General features: G+C 52.2%; 1 protein-coding gene across 2 annotated transcripts in view; it reads left to right on the forward strand.

Moving 5' to 3' along the window:
* SH3RF1 (SH3 domain containing ring finger 1) overlaps positions 1-19,548 on the forward strand; it is a 160,295-nt gene that overhangs the window by 118,635 nt on the left and 22,112 nt on the right. For both annotated transcript variants that reach the window (XR_014296943.1, XM_082657536.1), the window contains exons 5-8: positions 4,557-4,859; positions 9,545-9,655; positions 17,176-17,318; positions 18,344-18,514. Coding sequence is in view for 1 of the 2 variants with exons in the window: in XM_082657536.1 (XP_082513662.1) it covers positions 4,557-4,859; positions 9,545-9,655; positions 17,176-17,318; positions 18,344-18,514 (728 nt within the window). In the remaining variant the exon portion in view is untranslated. The remainder of the gene's footprint in view (positions 1-4,556; positions 4,860-9,544; positions 9,656-17,175; positions 17,319-18,343; positions 18,515-19,548) is intronic.

Here is a 19,548-nt window from a genome sequence, read left to right on the forward strand (position 1 = left end):
CGCGCGCAGTGAGCTGCTGATGCGCCTCCGGGGACACTCTCGCTGTGCCTTGTCCCAGCTGGGATGCAGGCGGGAGGCCAGTGCCCAGCGGATGGCAAAACTCATACCAAACAGAGGGCGTACCTGTCTCCGTAACTTTGTACTGATTACATGCCGAAGGGATGACATCTTCCGTATGTTCAGTAAGATACGTTATTAATTTTACCTGCTGCTTTTTATGTTTTAAAATGTGGCTACTGGAAAATTTCACATCACACTTGTGGCTCTTTTTCTACTTTGGTGGGACAGTGCTGGTCTTGAGGCAGTACTCCCTTCCCTCAATGGTTCTGAGAGGCCAGCGCGTCTTTATGTCTTTGTTCGTTCAGCACATCTCTACAGACGCCTAAATGGAGCTGCTACCTGGGGGAGGCTTCCGGATCCATTAGAGAGACTTCTGACTACGCCCTTCAGTCTCTCCGTTTATTCCTCTGCTGTGGGGAAGTCTCCTTTTATGAATGAAGACTAAGCTTGCTTTTGTATTTAGATCATCCCAAAACAAAAGCCTTGTTACCCAAATTGCAGGGACGGAAAAGCAAATTCCCCGTTGCCGTTGTGTAAAAACAGTTTGCAGAGGACTGTGACGTGAGGCAGACACTCATTTCTGCTTTGAAGGGGTAGTGGCTTGAATTTCCACCCAGCAGCATCGTCCCTGGGGACTGGGCACTGGGCCTGGCAGTGCAGCAGAGGGTTCTCCCTTTGCCCCGGCTTGTGAAGGTGGCTTTTCAGAGCTGGCAGGAGGGGATGGGCGCTCTACAAGCTGCTGGGCCCCTGGAAGAAAGAACGCACTGTCTCTGCTTCAGTCTTTACACATCCTCGTGGTTCAAAGACACGGACAAAGGGAGGAACCATAAATATACTAGGAGAAAAATGATTTTATTTTTAAAAATGATTGTAGAAAAAAGATTTTTAAAGCATGATGTTAGCTTGAGATGCCATAATGGAAAAGGTGAATAAATTTGCCCATCCAAGAAAAATGTATATATGACAAACATATCAAGTGAAAAAACAAATTGGAACAATGTTTCTAACTTAATGGAGATATATACACATTCATACACATACATGCATACATAGTATATTAAAGAACGATTTTTGTACTTTGTAGAGAGCACTTATAAATCTATAAGAAAAATACAACTCAGTCGAAAAATGGATAAAGCGTGGGAATAAGGAAATCCTAGGAAAAGAAAAAAGATGCTTAATCTCATTAATAGAGAAATACAAATTAAAAGAAAATACAAATTTTCTCTTCAACTGATAGAGTTCTTTAAAAATGGTTGATAACACCTAGAGATTTTAAAAAATGATTGATAACGTGTAATACCGTAACTGATAGAGGTAACACCTAATACTGTAACTGATAGAGATTTTTTTAAATGATTGAGAACACCTAATACTGTAACTGGTAGAGATTTTTTAAAATGGTAACACCTAACACTGTGAACAATGTGGGGAACAGGGACTTTTATTCGCTCTCAGAGATGATGAAAACGACACATTTTTGGAGTGCAATTAGGCACTATCCTTCCAAATATGCTTTAGGCTACACTTGGACCTGACAGCTTCCCTTTTGGGAGTCTGCCTTGCAGATATGGTTGTTCGGGCAGGGTGCACAAGAGGGGGATGCAGCGGGTACCATGCGACCAGCCTGCTCTGTTCGCAGGAAGGGCTTTTCATGAGATGCTGTGAGAGGAGAGAATGTATGTGCTGCTTGGCTGCATTTGTGTTAAAATTAATCAAGCAGGTGCTTAGTGAACAACATCTACATAGAAAGTACATGGAAGGGTATGTTCCAAACTGTCGAGTGTGAGAGAACTGGGAAACAGGTCGGCGGGGAAGACAGAGGCAGAACCTGGCTGAGGCCCGTCACTTTTTACTCACCATAAAGCTACACTGTTTCCTGTTCAAAGTAATGAACGTGTATTACTTTTGTAATATATATTTTAAAGTCTTTATTTGCCTTTTATTGAAAAACCATCATGTTGAGGAACAAGCACCCTGGTGGGTTATGAATTAGAAAAGGTCCCTCTGCACAGACCTGCTATGTGTAGCCTCTGATGCTCAGAACCTAGAGGCCGATTCCTCTGCAAAGCTTTATAGAAAACAGTGACTATTCAACTTAGCTCTCATTAAATTTTTTTGCTCTCTTTTAGAAAAATTTAAGTACTGTATTTTATTTATTTATTTATTTATTTTTTTGCGGTACGCGGGCCTCTCACTGCTGCGGCCTCTCCCGTTGTGGAGCACAGGCTCCGGATGCGCAGGCTCAGCGGCCATGGCTTACGGGCCCAGCCGCTCCGCGGCATGTGGGATCTTCCTGGACCGGGGCTCGAACCCGCGTCCCCTGCATCAGCAGGCGGACTCTTAACCACTGCACCAGCAGGGAAGCCCTAATTACTGTATTTTAAAAAGACTGTATTCTCTTTAGCAAAGAGGCCAGCTGCACACAGAAAATATCTTGATGTTTCTTAAATTGCCTTGTTATGACTGTTGTTATTACTATTATTATGTCAGTATTTCCTTCCTCGTGTTTATTTATGCTTCCGAAAGTTCTCAAAGACTAATTCCTTCTAAATTTCAGGGTGTCCCAAAAAGGGACATTTACAATTTTAAGGTCAGCAAATCCTGCGGCTCCCTGCTTTGTGCCCCAGCTACTGAATTACCTGGTGTCCACCCTGAATCTTACCAGCTAGTTCTCACCCAGGGCTGGGAGGAAGGTGTTTTAGGGCACGGATTTGTTTTGCGGGTGGACAGTGAACTTAGGTGTTGTGGCTAGAGAAGGTCGTGGAAAGAAAGCCACACTGTAGCTCATACAGAGTTCCTCGAAATTCCGTGAAAAGCCGTCGGGTCCTTGCTTTCCCGTCGAGGTGAGCTCACCCTGGAAGGAGGCATGCCCAGACCCCTGAGCTCTGGCATCGCAGTCCTGCTCTTCCGTCTCACTGGGTGATGGGTTTGGGGTGAGGGCAATGAAGGGACTAGTCTGTCTGCTCCAATTTCAGACCCTCGTCCCCAGCCTGTGCAGGAACAAGGACCCTCGCCCCACACAGTCTGCCGCTCTGTCCCGAGGTCTGGGCCACTCCTGCCATGAAAACAGAGCCATGGCCTTGCTTCCTGGGGCATATGATTCTCTTGGGACCAAGGCAGCATTGTGAACACGGGGTCTCCGGGCCAAATGCCGCTCCTTCCCAGCAGCCCACCCTTAGTCCCTAACACCCGCTGGAGTCCTGATTCCCCTCCCCCTGCCCCTGGCTCTCGGGCATCGCCCAGTATTACTGGGGCGTTACTGCCTGCGAGTCTTGAAAGTTTTTACGTGGATAGAATCTCTGCAGTCTGAAGGAGGGGTAGGCTTGTGATAGAAAAGCTGTCAGGCCACGTGACGGCGGGTCCCCAGGAACCCTCTGAGTCAGTTTTCACCTGGAAGCACTGGCTTCAGAGCTCAGTCACCAACTTCCTGAGCCACGGGTGCCAGAGCAAGTTCACATCTTTCAGTATCGCGACAGGATTTCCATCCTTCTGGGAGGACGTCCTCGTCCACGGTTGGGGAGACACAGTTCTAAACCAGTTAGGTGCGAAAAGAGCATTTGATGAAAGAGGCATGTGCGAAGTGCTGGGATGGGAAAATCCCCACCATCCTTACTGTTTCCCCAGTTCTCTTCGAGGAGCTTATTGTTTTTCATCTTCATGGTTGTTAAGAGGTTAAACTATGCCTGATGTTTCCTGTGACTGTACTGTCTGGGTAAGTACATATGCGGCTGCTTGTCATGCAAGCTTTCTAGAAATGTTGCATTTGACCTCAGGGAACAGAAACACCCTGTGTTCTTTCTTGCTGGCGTTCCCAACGCAGTGGGCAGCTTTTGACAAACCGTCGGGCCCCAACTTTACACTCAGACAACTTTTCAAACAGGCCAAGTTCACTTGGCAGCAGGACTTGGATTTCAGGTCTCAACGTGTTATGATTCAAAATTTAAGCTCAGGAAAATCGCGGGCACGTGATTTTCAAAAGTAAAAGTCATCAGGAGTTTCTGCCGACACTTCTGTGAGGGCCCGCACAGGACAGGGAGGTAGGGGGCGGTGATTCCTGTGGAAGTGTGCCAGGTTCATGGTGGCGGTCCTGCCCGCAGTCACCGCCGGCAGCAGAGCCCAGCTGTTACCAAGCAGTAGAGGCTGCCCTGAGACCACACGCCCTGCTCCCCACTGTTCCCTGCATTTCCTCAGGGGCCGAAATAAATCTTCATTTGTTAACTGGCAACGTTTAACATTAGACACTCTGAAGATTCTTGGGGGAGAAAAATGTTCTTAGTCTTGCTGGTGTTGCACTGGAATTGTTTGTCCTCGGCTTAGCATCTCTCTGTGATGTACGTACAGTGCAGTCCTCGTATCGAGAGAAAAGACATCTCACGTGGGAGGAAAGGTGTACTTGCACCCGCAGACTTTAAAGTGATGATGCTCAGCTTTAGATACAAGGGTGTCGAGAATCCCTGTCATCTGACCTTCTCGTGTCCTCTGCTGGTTTGCAGTTTAACTCGGCCGCCAAGCAGCTGATCGAGTGGGACCAGCCTCCCGCGGGGGGCGTTGGCGCTGCGGAGGGCGCCCCGGCCGCTGCCCCGAGCAGCGCGGCCCCCAGGCAGCCCGAAGCCAAGAAGAACACGAAGAAGCGGCACTCGTTCACCTCCCTGACCACGGCCGGCAGGGCGTCGCAGGCCACCCAGCAGCGCCACTCCGTGGAGATCAGCCCCCCGGTCCTTATCAGCTCCAGCAACCCCACGGCCGCCGCGCGCATCGGCGAGCTGGCCGGGCTCTCGTGCAGCGCCCCCTCCCAGGTACCTGCACTGCCCCGCCCCGGGGCCACCATGGTGTCAGCCTTCGGGGGACAGCAGCTCTCCCAGGGCAAAGCCCTCTGCATTTGTGGGTGGAAATGGCGGGGTGGGGGGGGGAACCAGCCTGGACATCCCCAGGTCGGCTCAGTCACCTCCAAAGGGCAGAGCGGCAATTACAAGATGACTCCAGTCACGCTGAGTGCTTTCCCCACCAGGTCCCCATTCAGCGGGACGGAGCCTTCTCGCCCCCTGAAACCTCATCTCCACCCAAACTGGAGGTGCCGTGGTCACGGTGTGGGGTGTGCAGCTGCCTGCGTCTGTGTCACTCACCGTGGTGTCTAGGCTTCCAGTCAGGGTTACAGGGAGAGGACGGGAAGAAACATTTAGTTTAAACTAGAAATTGGCCTAGCGTTTTTTTGATTTTTTGTTTTTTTTTTTGCGGTACGCGGGCCTCTCACTGTTGTGGCCTCTTCCCTCGCGGAGCACAGGCTCCGGACGCGCAGGCTCAGCGGCCATGGCTCACGGGCCCAGCCGCTCCGCGGCATGTGGGATCTTCCCGGACCGGGGCACGAACCCGTGTCCCCTGCATTGGCAGGCGGACTCTCAACCACTGCGCCACCAGGGAAGCCCCCTATTTTTTTAACTCGTTAGTCCATCAAGACTTTGCATGGCCTTAAGACATAGCTACATGTTATTCTTGTGTTAATAAAAATACACACGATGATTGGGAACGTTGGTAATTCATCTGGCAAACAGGTCTCGAGTGCCTTCTTACAGATGCTCTGGGCGCCGTGCATGCACCGTGGACCCAGGATGGAGAAGACATAGGCTTCTGTGCGTCAGACCCTAGTTGTGGGCAGACTGAGCCCCGGGCCGGGGGGCCACCCAGGTCACAGGCAGCTACAGTTACCCAGGCAGAGGAGAGCTGTGTCCTCTACCACCAGAGGCCAGAGAGCCGGGTCCTGAGCAGCCTGCCGCAGCGGGAGACACTGCTTTCAAGTCTTGTGTTTCATCTTAAAATTCATGCAGGTTTTATATACATTCCACTGTGCTTTGTAAAAACAAACATATACTACACAGGTTGACGCATGCCTGTTTTGGACCACGGGATAAAAATGTGCAGTGCAGCGTTTGGCCTTCCTTAGCAAGGTTAGCGCAATGCCACCTGACCCCGTCCTGCAGGTCCACACGATCTCGTAGTTTCTGAATGGGATTGTGGCTCAGCAGCGTTTTTTTAGGTCGTGTGTCCGTGGCACGTGACCCTGCAGGGGGAGTAGGACACCGACACGCAGACAGAGATACACACATGGACACACACACACACGGAAGAGGGCAGAGGGCTTTGTGTGTTCACTGCTGTTCCCAAGCGTCAGGCAGACAGTAAGCAACATAAACATGTGTTGAGTGAGTGAGTCAGTTGGACAGTGTATAGAGGAGAACCAGGAAGGGGTCAAGCCTGTGGAAATAGACCCGTTCCAGGTCTGAGCAAGGAGTACGAGGGGGGTGACCCCTGGAGGGGTCAGAGCTGCAGGTCCTTCTCTGAGGGAGGCTCTGACGGAGGGGCTGGTGACAAGGGCTCTTCCCTATGGAAAATTGGGTCGCGGGACTGTTTTTCATTTCGTGACCTTAGCAGCATTCACAGTGATGTTTTCTTGAAATAAAAGGTGAGCCTCTGCTGGGACTCGGGGCGGCTCAGCAGGGCACAGACTTGGAGGTGTGGACAGCCGTCTGTGGCCGTGGAGAAGGTGGAGGGGAAGGCGGGTCACCCAGCGTCTGTCCGAGAGACCCCGGTGTCGGGCATGGCGCTGGGCGTGGGCACGGGAGGGCGGGGCTGTTTGTGTCTTGGGTGCAGTAACTGGGGAAACGGGCTCTCCTCTCTGTTTCCATGAAGACGGCCTCCCCGTGTTCTAACAGGTTCTGTTCTCAGTGCTAACATGTTGCCTCAGGGAGAAGTTATTTCTAGAAGAGATGAGAGAGGTTTGCAGCGCTGCCTGGGTTCTCCAGCCTCGGCTACGGCACGCACGCCCGGCCCCAGGTCCTGGGCCCATCACCGGGCACTGTGGGCCACAGTGAAGCAGGACCAGCCCAGCCCAACCCAGGACGGACCTGTTGTAGACGTGACGGGCCCTAGGCTGGATGTGTCTCCTGCTTTGGGCCTTGTGTCCTTCTTGCTTTTGCTTCACGCGGTTTGGTTGCTTTGATGAGAAAACCCAAAGCACGGGGCCTGCAGCAGTGAACATTCATCCTCTCGCACCTGAACGAAAGCCACGTGGAGGGGGTCAGGCCACTGTGATGTCGCCTCCGGGTCAGCTCCCCTGTCCGGGCTCGTCCTCGTGTTTCCGGATGGCACTTAGAGATCACGCTGTCACGTCGAAATCCTGCAGGACAGAAGGGAGCAGACAGCTTGCTTGTTATCGTATCGGTGACTCTGGCACCGTCAAATGCGTGAATTGGAAGGTGGTTTGTAGGCTGTGCTGTCAGGCAGGTCCCCAGCACAGGTGTGCACAGATGTCTGTGATGGGCGTCTGTGAAGCACGTGGTGTCACAAGCAGGTAGGCGTCTGTCTGCTCTTCCGGCCGCGCCCTCAATGTTTGTGCCCTCTGCTAGCTGCAGGAGTGATTCGTGATGTTCAGTGCTTTGTAGCATTTTTGTGTTGCCAGCAGCTTCAGGGGAAGCAAGAAGGTCCACCCACTCCTTCCTCTTTGCTTTCCCCGCTCTCCACGTAGCCCTTTCCCGGGGAGGAAGCCAAGCCAGTGTGCAGCCCCACGGGAAGGAGTGAGCACAGTGGAAAGCCAGGCTGCCCTCCCTGCTCAGGGCATTCGTTCTGGAGACCTGCCCCGCTCGGCCTGGTCACTCCTGCCGCTTGCTTCTGCCTTTAGTCATCCTTTGGTGACTCTGTCTCTTCCCTTACCTGCGTGGAACTGGGGCCTGCAGGGTCCTCCACGTCCAGGGCCGTGCGGGCAGAGACCCCAGGCGGCCTGTGGTCTACCCCACGCCCTCACAACATGACTGTACAAGTTCACGGACTCATTCGAGCTCATCACCCTGCCTCCCGGTCTGGGGCTCTTGGCGAGACGTCAGACACTAGTGAGGACTTCCTCCGCGGCTTGTAGGGTCAGGCCCTGGAAGCTGAGTTTTGGCAAGTTTTTCCCACCCCAAAGGTTCCTAGGTAACAGCGTGCACTTTGAACGGAGCCTCATTTATTTTCGAAGAAAGACTCGTGTTTCCTGTGATGCCAACTTGCATCAGAGTACGTACTTGTCCTCAGAGTACATACACAAACGCATTTCTTGAATAGGATAGCTAGAGGCCGCTAGGTTTTATCCTAGGATGAAAAATCCATGTGCATCTCATTAGAAATTGAATGGAAATAGACTTTGGTTCACAGGAGAGACCGAACCTGAGGTTTGGCGGGGAGCCTTTGTGGAGGTGCCCCTTGGCTCTGCCTAGGTTCAGTCAGTGTATGAGCTGCCAGGTACAGGTGTAGCTTTACAAGAATGTGGATTCCACGTAGCTCAGACTTGACCTGTGAAGATCAGCTGTGTGCTAGCATGCTGGTTTTCCTTGCCTGGGAGGGAATGAAAGTCCTTCAGGCCATCTGGGAACTGATCTCTAAGCCTCTCTTTGTCTTGATAATCTTTTTCCTAATTATTGGGATTGAGGAAACTAGGTTTGGGGTTAAGTTTTTGTTACAAAAAGCCCAGCAATTTTGGTGGAACATTGTTTCCTGGGGAGACGAGGTAGCAGCCAGCCACATTCCTTTAATAGTGGAGGAAAGACTTCCCGTTTGTGCAGGAACCCACTCCCGCGGTCTGTAGTCACACCCAGGGTGCAGCGGGAGCGAAATTGGTCAGGTAGCCGAACACCTGCGATGAAATGACCTGAGTAACTAATCAGTTAATCTTGGGTAGTGTTATGGCTAACACACCCATTCTTTTTTTTTCTTTAAAGACATTTTTTATTTTTTGATGTGGACCTTCTTTTTTTTTGCCTTTATTGAATTTGTTACAGTATTGCTTCTGCTTTTTATGTTTTTGGTTTTTTGGACCCGAGGCTCGTGAGATCCTAGCTCCCTGGCCAGGGATCGAACCTGCACCCCCTGCATTGGAAGGCAAAGTCTTCACCACTGGACCACCGGGGAAGTCCCGATAAGACACCTTTGAAAACAGCTAGTTTGGCCTGACCCTGTTCCCTGAAAGGTTTTAGTTGCCTGCGATCGGCGGTCCGGGCAGCTGCATTTTAATTACGCATTCCCCACGGGAGATGATCCTGAAGGTGGCACGATCCCTTAAGCATGTCGTGTAGATTTCACGAGTCGGTGGACTGGTGAGCGTTCAGGACAACCCACCGGAACAGGATCCTTGGGCAGGTGTTAACGGGCTAGTTGCAGGCCAGGCAGGTCCCGGCAGCACTCGTGTGAGGCAGCGGCTGTCGGGAAGGCCAGCAGCCGTGGATCCTGTATGTGAAACGTTGTCGTGACCAGTGTTTGTCAAGTGGCTCCCTGGCATCTCACACACATTAGGGCCTCAGTACGTTTGGGCTGGATAACCTGAAGGGGATTCTGCCTTCCCCCAGTGACGGGAGCTGTGCGGGTCTTGAATGTTGAGCTGTGACTCGGTGCCCGGGGCTTCGCTGGTCTCATCTGTTGCGCGTGCGTCCTCTTTTATTCACTCTGTTTTCTTTGGCAGGTCCACATAAGTACCACCGGGTTGATTGTGACCCCGCCCCCGAGCAGCCCGGTGACCACCGGCCCCTCGTGCACGGTCCCGCCAGAGGCCCCCTACCCGGCCGCCCTTTCGGTGAGTGTGCACCACCGCCTCCCGCCGGACCCCCGTGCCTGCCGCTTACAGGTGCGCAGCCCTGTGGGCTGGCTGCCGCCCTCCTGACACCGCAGCTCACCATGATGCTTGGTGAGGGTGGGGTCTCCATCTCTCATCCTCTCTCTATTCATTTTAGCAAAAAATCACAGTCTCAGGCCGATAGCCAGCACTTTATTTTAATGGCAAGGGTCGGTGGCCTGAGGCTACAGGAAGAGCTCCGGGGAGAACTTTTAATTTTCATTAAAGGTCAGCCTGATTTTCTGAAGGCTTAACCTTTGCTTCTTTTGGGTTTCTAGACCAGGCGTATTTATCGAAGTACTGAGGGAGCTGGGATCCTAGAGGCCGTATGGTTTGCCTCGGGTCACGCGACGGGCGGATTCCTGTCTCCGATTACAGTTCCTTTTGGGTTCCTGGTCTTCTGTTGGTCTGTGTGACTGGCCTCCCTGGAGGTTATCAGATGTGTGATTCTCCAGAAAGCCCCGCAGCCTGCAGACAGTCTGAACAAAACCGCTGAGTGCTTTCAGACAGCCTAACGGGGAAATGAACAGGAAGAGTGAGGGCAGTCGAGGGAAGCTGATACGAAGAAGAACTCTGTGGGGAGAAAACTGAAAAGGAAGAAACAAGAAATTCAACCTCGGGAAGCAGCGGCACAATGGCTTAAATCCATGTTTCCTAAACCTGCAGGGGAACTGCTAGGAACCAGCCTCTCTCGTCCGGGCCGCTGCCTCGCTACACTTTCAGACTGTTTCTTCCAGTGCTGAGTTGAATGAGGATAGAAAAGATCACTAAATCCTTCTCCCCAGTGGACCCCAGCCCTTAGCTTGCTTTACAGAATCTCTCCCAGTTGTGATGCTCTCAGAGGAAACAGTGTGGTCGGTGATGGGGGTCCAGCCCAGCCTCTCCTTTGTGATACGGCAGTGAGGTCACTCAGCCTCTCTGAGCCTCTGGCCCTCGCGTATAACGCGAGAGTCGTGTCTGCTTCGGGGAGGCGGCACTGCCTGGAACTCAGGGAGGTGACCGTGAGAGAGCATCCGCCTCTGCTGAGGGCCACGGCGGGTGCAGCGTGCTCACTGGTTTCCTCAGAGCCCCGGGGTCGGTCTGGCTCATTGCTGGGGTTTTCTCCGCTGTCTGTACCGGGAACAGGGAGGCTTCTCCGCGCTGGTTTGTTTTCAGGCTGTGGACTTTATATATGTTGCCAATTCTGTTTCTCTCTCCTCAGCTGCTTAGAGACAGATGTGCACCTCCCCTCACCCCCCAGCAAGGACCTCACTGCACGTTAGTCAGGTTGTTGCCTCCATCTGGTCCTGTCCCCCTCATTGACCTTTTGCCTTGTTTTCTTACGTTATATTTATCTTGTCTTGATGCATTTTATGAATAACTGAAAGCCGACTTTGAAATAAGGTGGGATGTATAGTACCTAGCTTGATGTAGACTTTTGAAAGCTTTTCATAGAGTTAAGCATGTTCCTGAATTTAAATGGACGTTAATAAGTTCCAGTTAGAGTTAAAGTTTTTTGTTAATATTTCTGGAACAATGACAGCTTCCTTGATAGTACAGCTGTTTGGGGTGGGAGAAGTTGCATTGATTCCTTTAGGGAGAGGGTGAAAGTCAGGTAATTTTTATGAAAAGGTGGTTCCCCTGAGGTTCTCTTGGCCCTGGGTGTTTTGAGCAGAGCTGAGTTGCCCAATCTTCGTGCCCTCTCATCTCCAGAGAAGACCCTTTCCTCCCTTCCCTCCCTCCCTCTCTTCTCCTTCCCACCCCAGGACATTCACAACCTGTTGGAATTTCCATCTCCAGATGACTACTTCACGTGGAAAAATTCTGATTTCATTTCTTAAGGGAAAAGAGACTGACTTTTCTATCTTAGAAAAATTAATTAGTGGAAAAGACGAAGCGCTGTCTGAGTTTCAGCCCTTGTGGGCCAACAATTTTACGATACAGTAAATTACCAGTTGATCTTAGCTGGGCGCACTCTAGGGCGTATAGATGCGACAGGTCACGAGAGAGCATGAATACACAGAAACTAATTTACATTCAGCCATTTTATCCCAGGATTATACAAGAGAGCTGCATGTCCAGCAAGAGGACGGTTTATTAATGCTGCGTGTATGCCAATTCCATTTAATGGAAAACTAATTATAAGCAGATCTGTTGCCTGTCACCCCGGGAGATGTCTAGATCTCAGAGTCCCTGGTCGGCTGGCAGGAATGCTTTGGATTTACTATGTCAGGTTTAAGTGGAAAAATCTCGGTAACATGTACCCTCTGTGTCTTCCATCAACCTGGCAAGTATCCTGTTTAAAATGTGAAACCTTTCCCAAGACTTTGAGTGCGATCACAGCAAGCGTAGGTGGCATGGTGGGAAGGAAACCCACATTTTATTTTATTTATTTATTTATTTATTTATTTTATTTATTTATTTGTTTATTATTTATTTATTTATTTTTATTTTTTATTTTTTATTTTTTTTTGCGGTACGCGGGGCCTCTCACTGTTGTGGCCTCTCCCGTTGCGGAGCACAGGCTCCGGACGCGCAGGCTCGGTGGCCATGGCTCACGGGCCCAGCCGCTCCGCGGCATGTGGGATCTTCCCAGACCGGGGCACGAACCCGTGTCCCCTGCATCGGCAGGCGGACTCTCAACCACTGCGCCACCAGGGAAGCCCCCTATTTATTTATTTTAATTATTTATTTATTTGTGTTGGCTGCACCGGGTCTTGGTTGCGGCGTGCATGCAGGATCTAGTTCCCCGACTAGGTATCAAACCCGGGCCCCCTGCATCGGAAGCGTGGAGTCTTACCCACTGGACCACCAGGGAAGTCTCCCGGTGTGGATTTTCGGTGATAAGCACCTCTGCTGGACTAGGACGTGAACATTATTTCCAGCACCTTTTTCATAAGTTGAGACTTTTTAATCTTTTATTCAGAGTGGAATTATGAGCATATTGTCCTGTACCTCTCACAAGTAACAGTTAAAATGTTAACTATCTAATAATAGAAGCAAAACTGGTATTACATCTATCGCATTCAGACATCAGACTGTTCATGGCACGGAGGGTTTTTTCCCAGCTAATCCTGTGAGGGGAGGTGGATGAAGAGCTTGCTCTCGTGTCCTGTGCACAGTGTGAACTTGTGAAACAAGTGATGGCTGATCCCTGACCCTCTGGACCAGCTGAGAGGTGTTTAGCTACAAGATGTCACAAGGTAGCCAGGTCAGAAAAGGCCAGATACAGTCCATGGCCAAGTTGAAATCAGATTGCACCCAACAGTGTGTAACCATAACGAAAACAAGTGTGTGCGTGTGTGTGTGTGTGTGTGTGTGTGTACACTTAAAGAAACAGAATTAAATGATGTCATGTTCTCAGGATAGCCAAGACGTACTGAGTCCATTGTCGCCCGTGGTGGGAGGGTCCGGAGGGTCAGGGCAGGATTCTGCACGTAGGGACGGGACCGCCCAGCTTGGCAGCGTGAGAAGCAGAAGTTAAGCGTTTGGAATCGGCAGCAGTTCTGACGACCAGAAGGGGGACAGGATGTGGACAGAACCTCTATAGCGACCACAGAGAAGGACCCTGGCGTCGCAGGAACCAAGGCCCTTGATCCATATGAGACTGCCCTGAGGGCGGCAGGCGCACGGGACGCTTTCTCGTTCGCGAAGCCCTCGCTGAGGGTCTGTTACCTCCCGTGGACAGAGCTGGGTGATGGGGACACGAGGACAGCGAGACGGTGTCTGACTCTGCAGCCTCCATCCTGAGCCTCCGCTGTGCCCGGGGCGCCGCCAGGGCCGCTTCCCGGACCTGCTGCTGCATTTCTGCAAAGTCGGTGAACGGTGTGGGTGTGTCTCCTCACATGTCAAAGGCAATTGGTGAGAGAAAGTCCATTCCCAGAGAGGTTTTTTTAATCTACCAAATTCTTAATTACATCTCCCCTTCCGACATCATCTTCCAAGCATCTGTCTCTGGCATTTTTAAATATACTCTAATTTTTTTTCTTTTCTTCATAGCTGTGCCCACGAGTGACTGACTGAGTTCCTGGGAGTGTCCAGATGAGATGAAAAACTCACTTTTCCACCTTCTTAATCTTACTGAATTCTGACACCTGAGTGTTTCTTTTGAATCGCTGGTTATAAGTGCTTCCATTTTTCTGTTTCCTACTCATTGTAACACTCAGGTGTCTGCACGCATGTGGCCGTGTACAGGCGGTGATGCTGTGGGAGTTGGTGGCACTGCTGCCCCGAGAAGGGATGACCAGCCGCCCCTCCTGCTGTCCCCTGGGTGGCCAAGCACCTGTGTGAGTTCACGACACAGGAAGACCCTGGAGAGAGGTTGAAAGTGGGTTCATTGGAATTGGATGTTCAGGAAGAAAGGATGACGGGATTGGGGGATATTAAATGGTCTTTGCTCAGAGGATCAGAAATGCCCATAGTCTGTGCCACCGGCCACTTTTCTACCCTGGAGAAGAGGGAGGGGCACACGTGAGGGCAGACACACGTGAAGGACGGTCGGAAAGAACATGGACCTTTTACCGTCAGAACCTCAGGCTCCATCCAGGCAAAGCGCTTTCCTGGTCAGCGGCCTGCAGCCCTCGCCCAGGGTGAGGACCTCGTGGAGCTCGGCCCCCAGGCACCTCGGGGCTGGGTGTAGGGAGGGGAGAGAGGAGGGGGCCACAGTCTGGCCTTGAACTCTCTCCGTCCACTAGCAGATGTGGCCCGTCGGTGGCCTGGAACTGGTCACTCATACAGGACATTTCTTGGAGGGAGCCCGAGGGCGGCCCTCAAAGGCTGAGCCGGCGCTAGCTAGGATCTACGTTTCTGACCCCAAACCCTAGGCATCCTCCACGGTGTAAAGCTATCTCTTCCGAGAGATCAGTGGGTCGGGGACAGAACCTGGGCAGGGCAGACGTGACCATTTCCCACCACAGACCCTGCCCCCGAGCCCTGGTTTTAAGCAAAGTATTATTCAGAGACTGTCGTTCTGGCCTCAGACCATCGCCCCCTGGAGAGGGTAGGAGAGGGTCTGGATCTGCAGAAGCACAAGCAGAGGCCCGCTTCAGCGACAGCGTGGCCAACGTCTGGTCCCCTGCGTTGGACCCTGGAGGCCCGGCCCCGCTCCCCTGGCCCTCAGCTCCTCCCTGCGGCTCAGCACGGGCGCGCTTCCCAGCCCCGCTGCTTTAGATCAGTGTCTGGTGACGGCAGTGACAAGCGTGGTGTTGGCTTCTGAACGCTGTCGTGACCAGAGGTGTCCTGCGCTCCCAGCAGCCCGCAGGTGCCTTTGCTGCGGCAGGAGGGTGTGTCCTGGCCCCCGGCGCCCAGCCGTGCGGTGACGGGAGGACGCGGTCGCTCCCGCGCGTCCACGTCCCCAGATTCTCTCGGCGTGGGGTCTTCACCAAGCGGCCCATGGGACCTCCTGGCCGGCCCAGTCCTGGACACGCTGGGGCCCTGGCATCTGACCGGCCCCAGGGGGCAGCCACGCTGGGGAGCCTGAGTGTAATCGCTAGTCTTTCTGTACGCTTATCCCCCCACGAACGCGCACACACACGTGCACATGTCTCCGAAGATACGCAGCCCAGCGATGGGGAGAAGTCTGCCCAGTTTGACCAGCACCACCCGTGAGAGAGCGAGCTGCGTTCTGCCGCAGCACCACCTTTGGGATCTTCGAGACCCTCCTCTCTCGTGCCAGGTCTCAGATGCCTCCTGACTCGCTCTTCGTAAAAGTCACCTACACCAGACATTCCCTTACTGCATTCTTTAACTCTAAGAGGTGATGTGTTCTTACATTCTGTCACCACCAGCGTGGCCTGTGTTTTTATCAGGTCCCTGGATTGTCTTTCCTTTTTTTTTTTCCGTCTCTTTCCGCATAGGGCCAGTTTAGTACAGCCTCTGTGTCACTGACGTGAAGATGCAGCAGACAGTTTTCCTCTCCTCCGTTTGTCAGTGGAATTCTACTCAGAGAGCCGAGTGGGCCCTTGGCTCTGCTCTGAGTGATTCCAGGGGTGGGTGGCCTGGGCTCCTTTTGTCCCCTGTGTCACCTGCCCCCCACGGCTCCACGGCTCTGAGGTGAGGCCTGGGGAGACTGGAGGAGACAACTTGGGGGTGATTTCACGCCCTCCGGCTGCTGTTCTGTTCAGTGTCCTTGCCCAGGACCCGCCTGGGTCACGTGCGCTGAGTCTTCTACCAGGATTATCTCGATTTGTGTCCACTTTGTCTCTGAGACCAACAGCATGAGTGCTCAACCTTTCCTGGTTAAAGGTGGTAAAGGCTGCAGGGCCCTGTGTGCCTCCCCGGAGCTGCCCCCGGGGCGCAGGGCGGCCTGCTCTGTGAGTGTCGCCACGACCCCGCCCGCCCTGGGACTGCAATGCGCCGTTTATCCTGCACTGGGTGTCCTGCCGCGGCTGCAGGGTGGAAAAAGCCTTCTCCGAGGTGGAAAAATTAAATATAATGTGTGAAACGGGTGCAGCATGTGTCTGGAAATTTGATATCCTTTTCTACTCAGTTGCTTTTGTTTCTGGAACTGTGTACATTAATAGGCAGATGGAGGACACGTTGATGAGATTAAATTTTTTTCCAAAAAAATAGAAACAAATTGCTGTTCCCTATGTTTAGAAACCGTGGGTTTTTCTTCTTTTAAGCTGATGTGGAGACGCCACGCACACCTCCCAAGGGGCAGCCTTCAGCCTCCTTATTTCTCCTTTGATTCGGTGTTTACGTGGAACGGTTCAAAGATTTGGGGAGGGCAGGCGAGGTAGGGGTTTGGGCAGGTCTTTGTGTGCCTGTTTTCCCAGGAGTTTCGGTACCCAGACCCTAAAGAATTATCCGGGGTGTATAGATCAGAAGGTAACAATTGCTCCATTGATTCTGAAAAGGCACGGAGTCCTGTAGGCAGAGCCCATAAAGGAACCAGCAGCTGCTCACGGTGTACTTGTTAAAGATTACCAGCCTCGATAGTCCTCAATTTCAAAAGCTGGCAGAGCTAAGAAGAGAATAAACAAAAGTAAAAGCAATGGCCCAGTGATTGTGGCTTTCTATTGTGTGTGGTTTTGGGAAACCAGGCATCAAAGGAGATTTTCTTTTGCGGGGACGGTTTGCCATACGGTGCAGCTAAATTGTTTTCCGTGGTGTTTTAAGTTTCGGGTTGCAGAAACAATCACAAATTAATCCCTAGCAAGCAGGGTGACATTATAGCCGCCCCCTTGAAAGGCATTTGGATCCTGGTCCTGGTTTGCAGCCATCAATCTTGAAATTACACGCAGTTGTGTCATTTTTTTCTTTCCCTTCTCCCAGGTGTGATGGCTTACCTGTTTGGGGAAGGGGTTGCTGTGGCTCTGAGATCTTAAAGGGTAACAAAGAGGACTCTTTTCCAAGGAGGCTTTTGCCCAGGGCAGCTGCTTCTGCTCTGCGTGGATTCCACCGATGTCTTTTTTCATGGGTTTCTGATTCCTCTTCCCTCCTCTTTGCTGTGAAAGATGTGCATAAGTCATTTGTTTCTTCTTTTTTCTCTCTCTCTCCAGACTATGAATCCTCCTCTCCCCCCGCCCCCGCTCCAGGAGGCCACCCCCATGGGCGCTGTTGCTGCTCCCGGGATGGGCTCCAGACCCGTGGCCGGACCCGCTGACCAGACCACACACTCACGGCCGCAGACGCGCCCCAGCGTGTAAGTGCGGCGTCCCTTCTGGCCACGGACGGAGCCCGAGCAGAGACGCGGGGAACGGCTTTCTGGGGGGCGCTGGTGCCAGGGTGGTGTCGTATGCTTGGTCGTGCGTGTCGTTCATTAGGAAACAGAAACTAAGTGGGTCTGAGGATGGGCCACCGGGCAGCCGGCCTGCTGAGTGCGGGTCTTCCCGGCCTTCCTCTGCCGCTCCTGCCAGGGCTTTGTCCCCACCTTCATCCCCTGCGTAAGGGTGCTCGGGAACAGGGAGGGACTGGGCAGAGGCCAGACCTAGCAGAGCGAGCGCGTGAAAAGCTGCAGGTCCCCTACAGTGAAAAGTCTGGACATTATCCCGTCCAGGGGCTCCCCGTGGCCGAATGCAGCTCGCATTGGCGGCTTTTCCCCGGTGTGGACTGACCCAGGAGATGCTGGGAGCCTGGTTCACGTGGCCCGCTGATCTGTGGGCTCCATGTGTTGGGGCACAATCCCGCGCACAGAGGAGCTGTCGGGGGCTCTCTGCGATCTGCACTCGCCTTGCCTTTGACTCATGCAAATTCCACGTCTTCCCTGGCTGAGCGCTCGGATGCGGGTGCGGCCGGCCTTCGGGTTCAGCCGTGTGCCGAGCTTCCCAGCGGGATTTCGGGCTGTATGTTCCTGCCGGGGCTGCTTCCCAAGTCTGACCAGGGCCATCTGAAGGGCTCAGTTTTCCCCGTGGGCACCTGACGCCCCACAGCAGGCTTGCACCCTGGGAAGCTGCAGTGATTCCTTCGCACCCACGAGTACCGTTTGGAGGGACCGTCGCCTCCACACTGGGAGGACCAGGTGTGCAGTTCTGAGTCAGGAGGCTTCTGTCTTTTCTATGTAGGTAGCAGTTCAGTGGACAGTGACCAAGGCTGCTCACAGCTTAAAGGATTGTATTTTCTGTTTACTTTTGTATGAAACCTCCAAGGCTTTGTGCCAAAGAAGAGTTTGGAGCATCTTGTGGTCTGTCTGTTACTCAGCTTGAAATCAACTGTGTTTTCCTCTTCTAGGTATGTTGCCATTTATCCCTACACCCCCCGGAAAGAGGATGAGCTGGAGCTGAGGAAGGGGGAGATGTTTCTCGTGTTTGAGCGCTGCCAGGACGGCTGGTTCAAGGGCACGTCCATGCACACCAGCAAGATAGGGGTCTTCCCTGGCAATTATGTGGCCCCCGTCACGAGGTAGGGCTCTGAGTTCTAAACAGAGCAGCTTGGTCCTTTCCCATGCTGTTCAGCCTGTCCAGGATTCCTCCTCCCACTACAGTTGCTTGTTACACAGCCGGCATTTTTTTTTTTTTTTTTTTACAGCCGGCATTTTAAAGATCTCTATCTGTATTTGCCAAAATCCCTTCTAATTCTCCAAATTTTAGCTCACTGTTCACACGGATGTATGTGAAATTGTACGTTTCTACCAATAAACGTACTGGGTTTTAAATTATTTGCTTTAAGTTACATGTGAGGAGACTCAGCGACACCATTTTCAATATTTTTCTGCCAGAAAATTAAAAAGGTAGCATTTAGTATAAATAAAAGCGATATTATTAATACTCCAATGTTTACGTTATGCTTACGAGATGCCAGACACGCAGATTTCTAAACGCGTTACACGCGTTAACGCCACGTCCTTAAACAGCTCCCTGATGATGTATGTGCTGTCGCGATCCCCACTCAGCCGTCGAGCCCGTAGGGGTGGAGAGGTTAAGCAACTCGTCTGAGGTCACCTGGTGAAGAGGTGCTGAAAGCCAGCCAGCCATTCCAGTAGCTTGGCGGTCACCTCTGAATTCTCACAATTATTTTCTGTAACACAGAAACAGAATTCCTTCAATATGACATAGCTCCTTCACCCTTCTCAAATGAGGGCAGTTTGGCTCCCCAGGGGAATATGGCAATGGCTGGACACATTTTTGATTGTCACGATGGGGGGTGGGAGTGCTACTGGTCTCCAGCGCACAGAAACCAGGGACGCACGGGACACCTGCAGGGCACGGCACAGCCTGCGCAGAAAGGAGCTCTCTGGCCCCAAGTGTCACCAAGGTTGAGAAACCGTGTTTGAGGACAGTAGAAAGCAAGACCTTTAGATGTATAGATATATAGTCTTCACTTTATTTAAAGGTAGTCCCCTTTCTGGGCACTGAGGAAAATAGCTCTGGAACGAATGCAATGACCTATAACGGCATCATCATTGAGGAAGCCCCAGTTTGGGGCCACCTGGCTCT

This window comes from Grampus griseus, assembly GCF_964374135.1.
Source record: "Grampus griseus genome assembly, chromosome: 6".
Classification (NCBI taxonomy): Eukaryota; Metazoa; Chordata; class Mammalia; order Artiodactyla; family Delphinidae; genus Grampus; species Grampus griseus.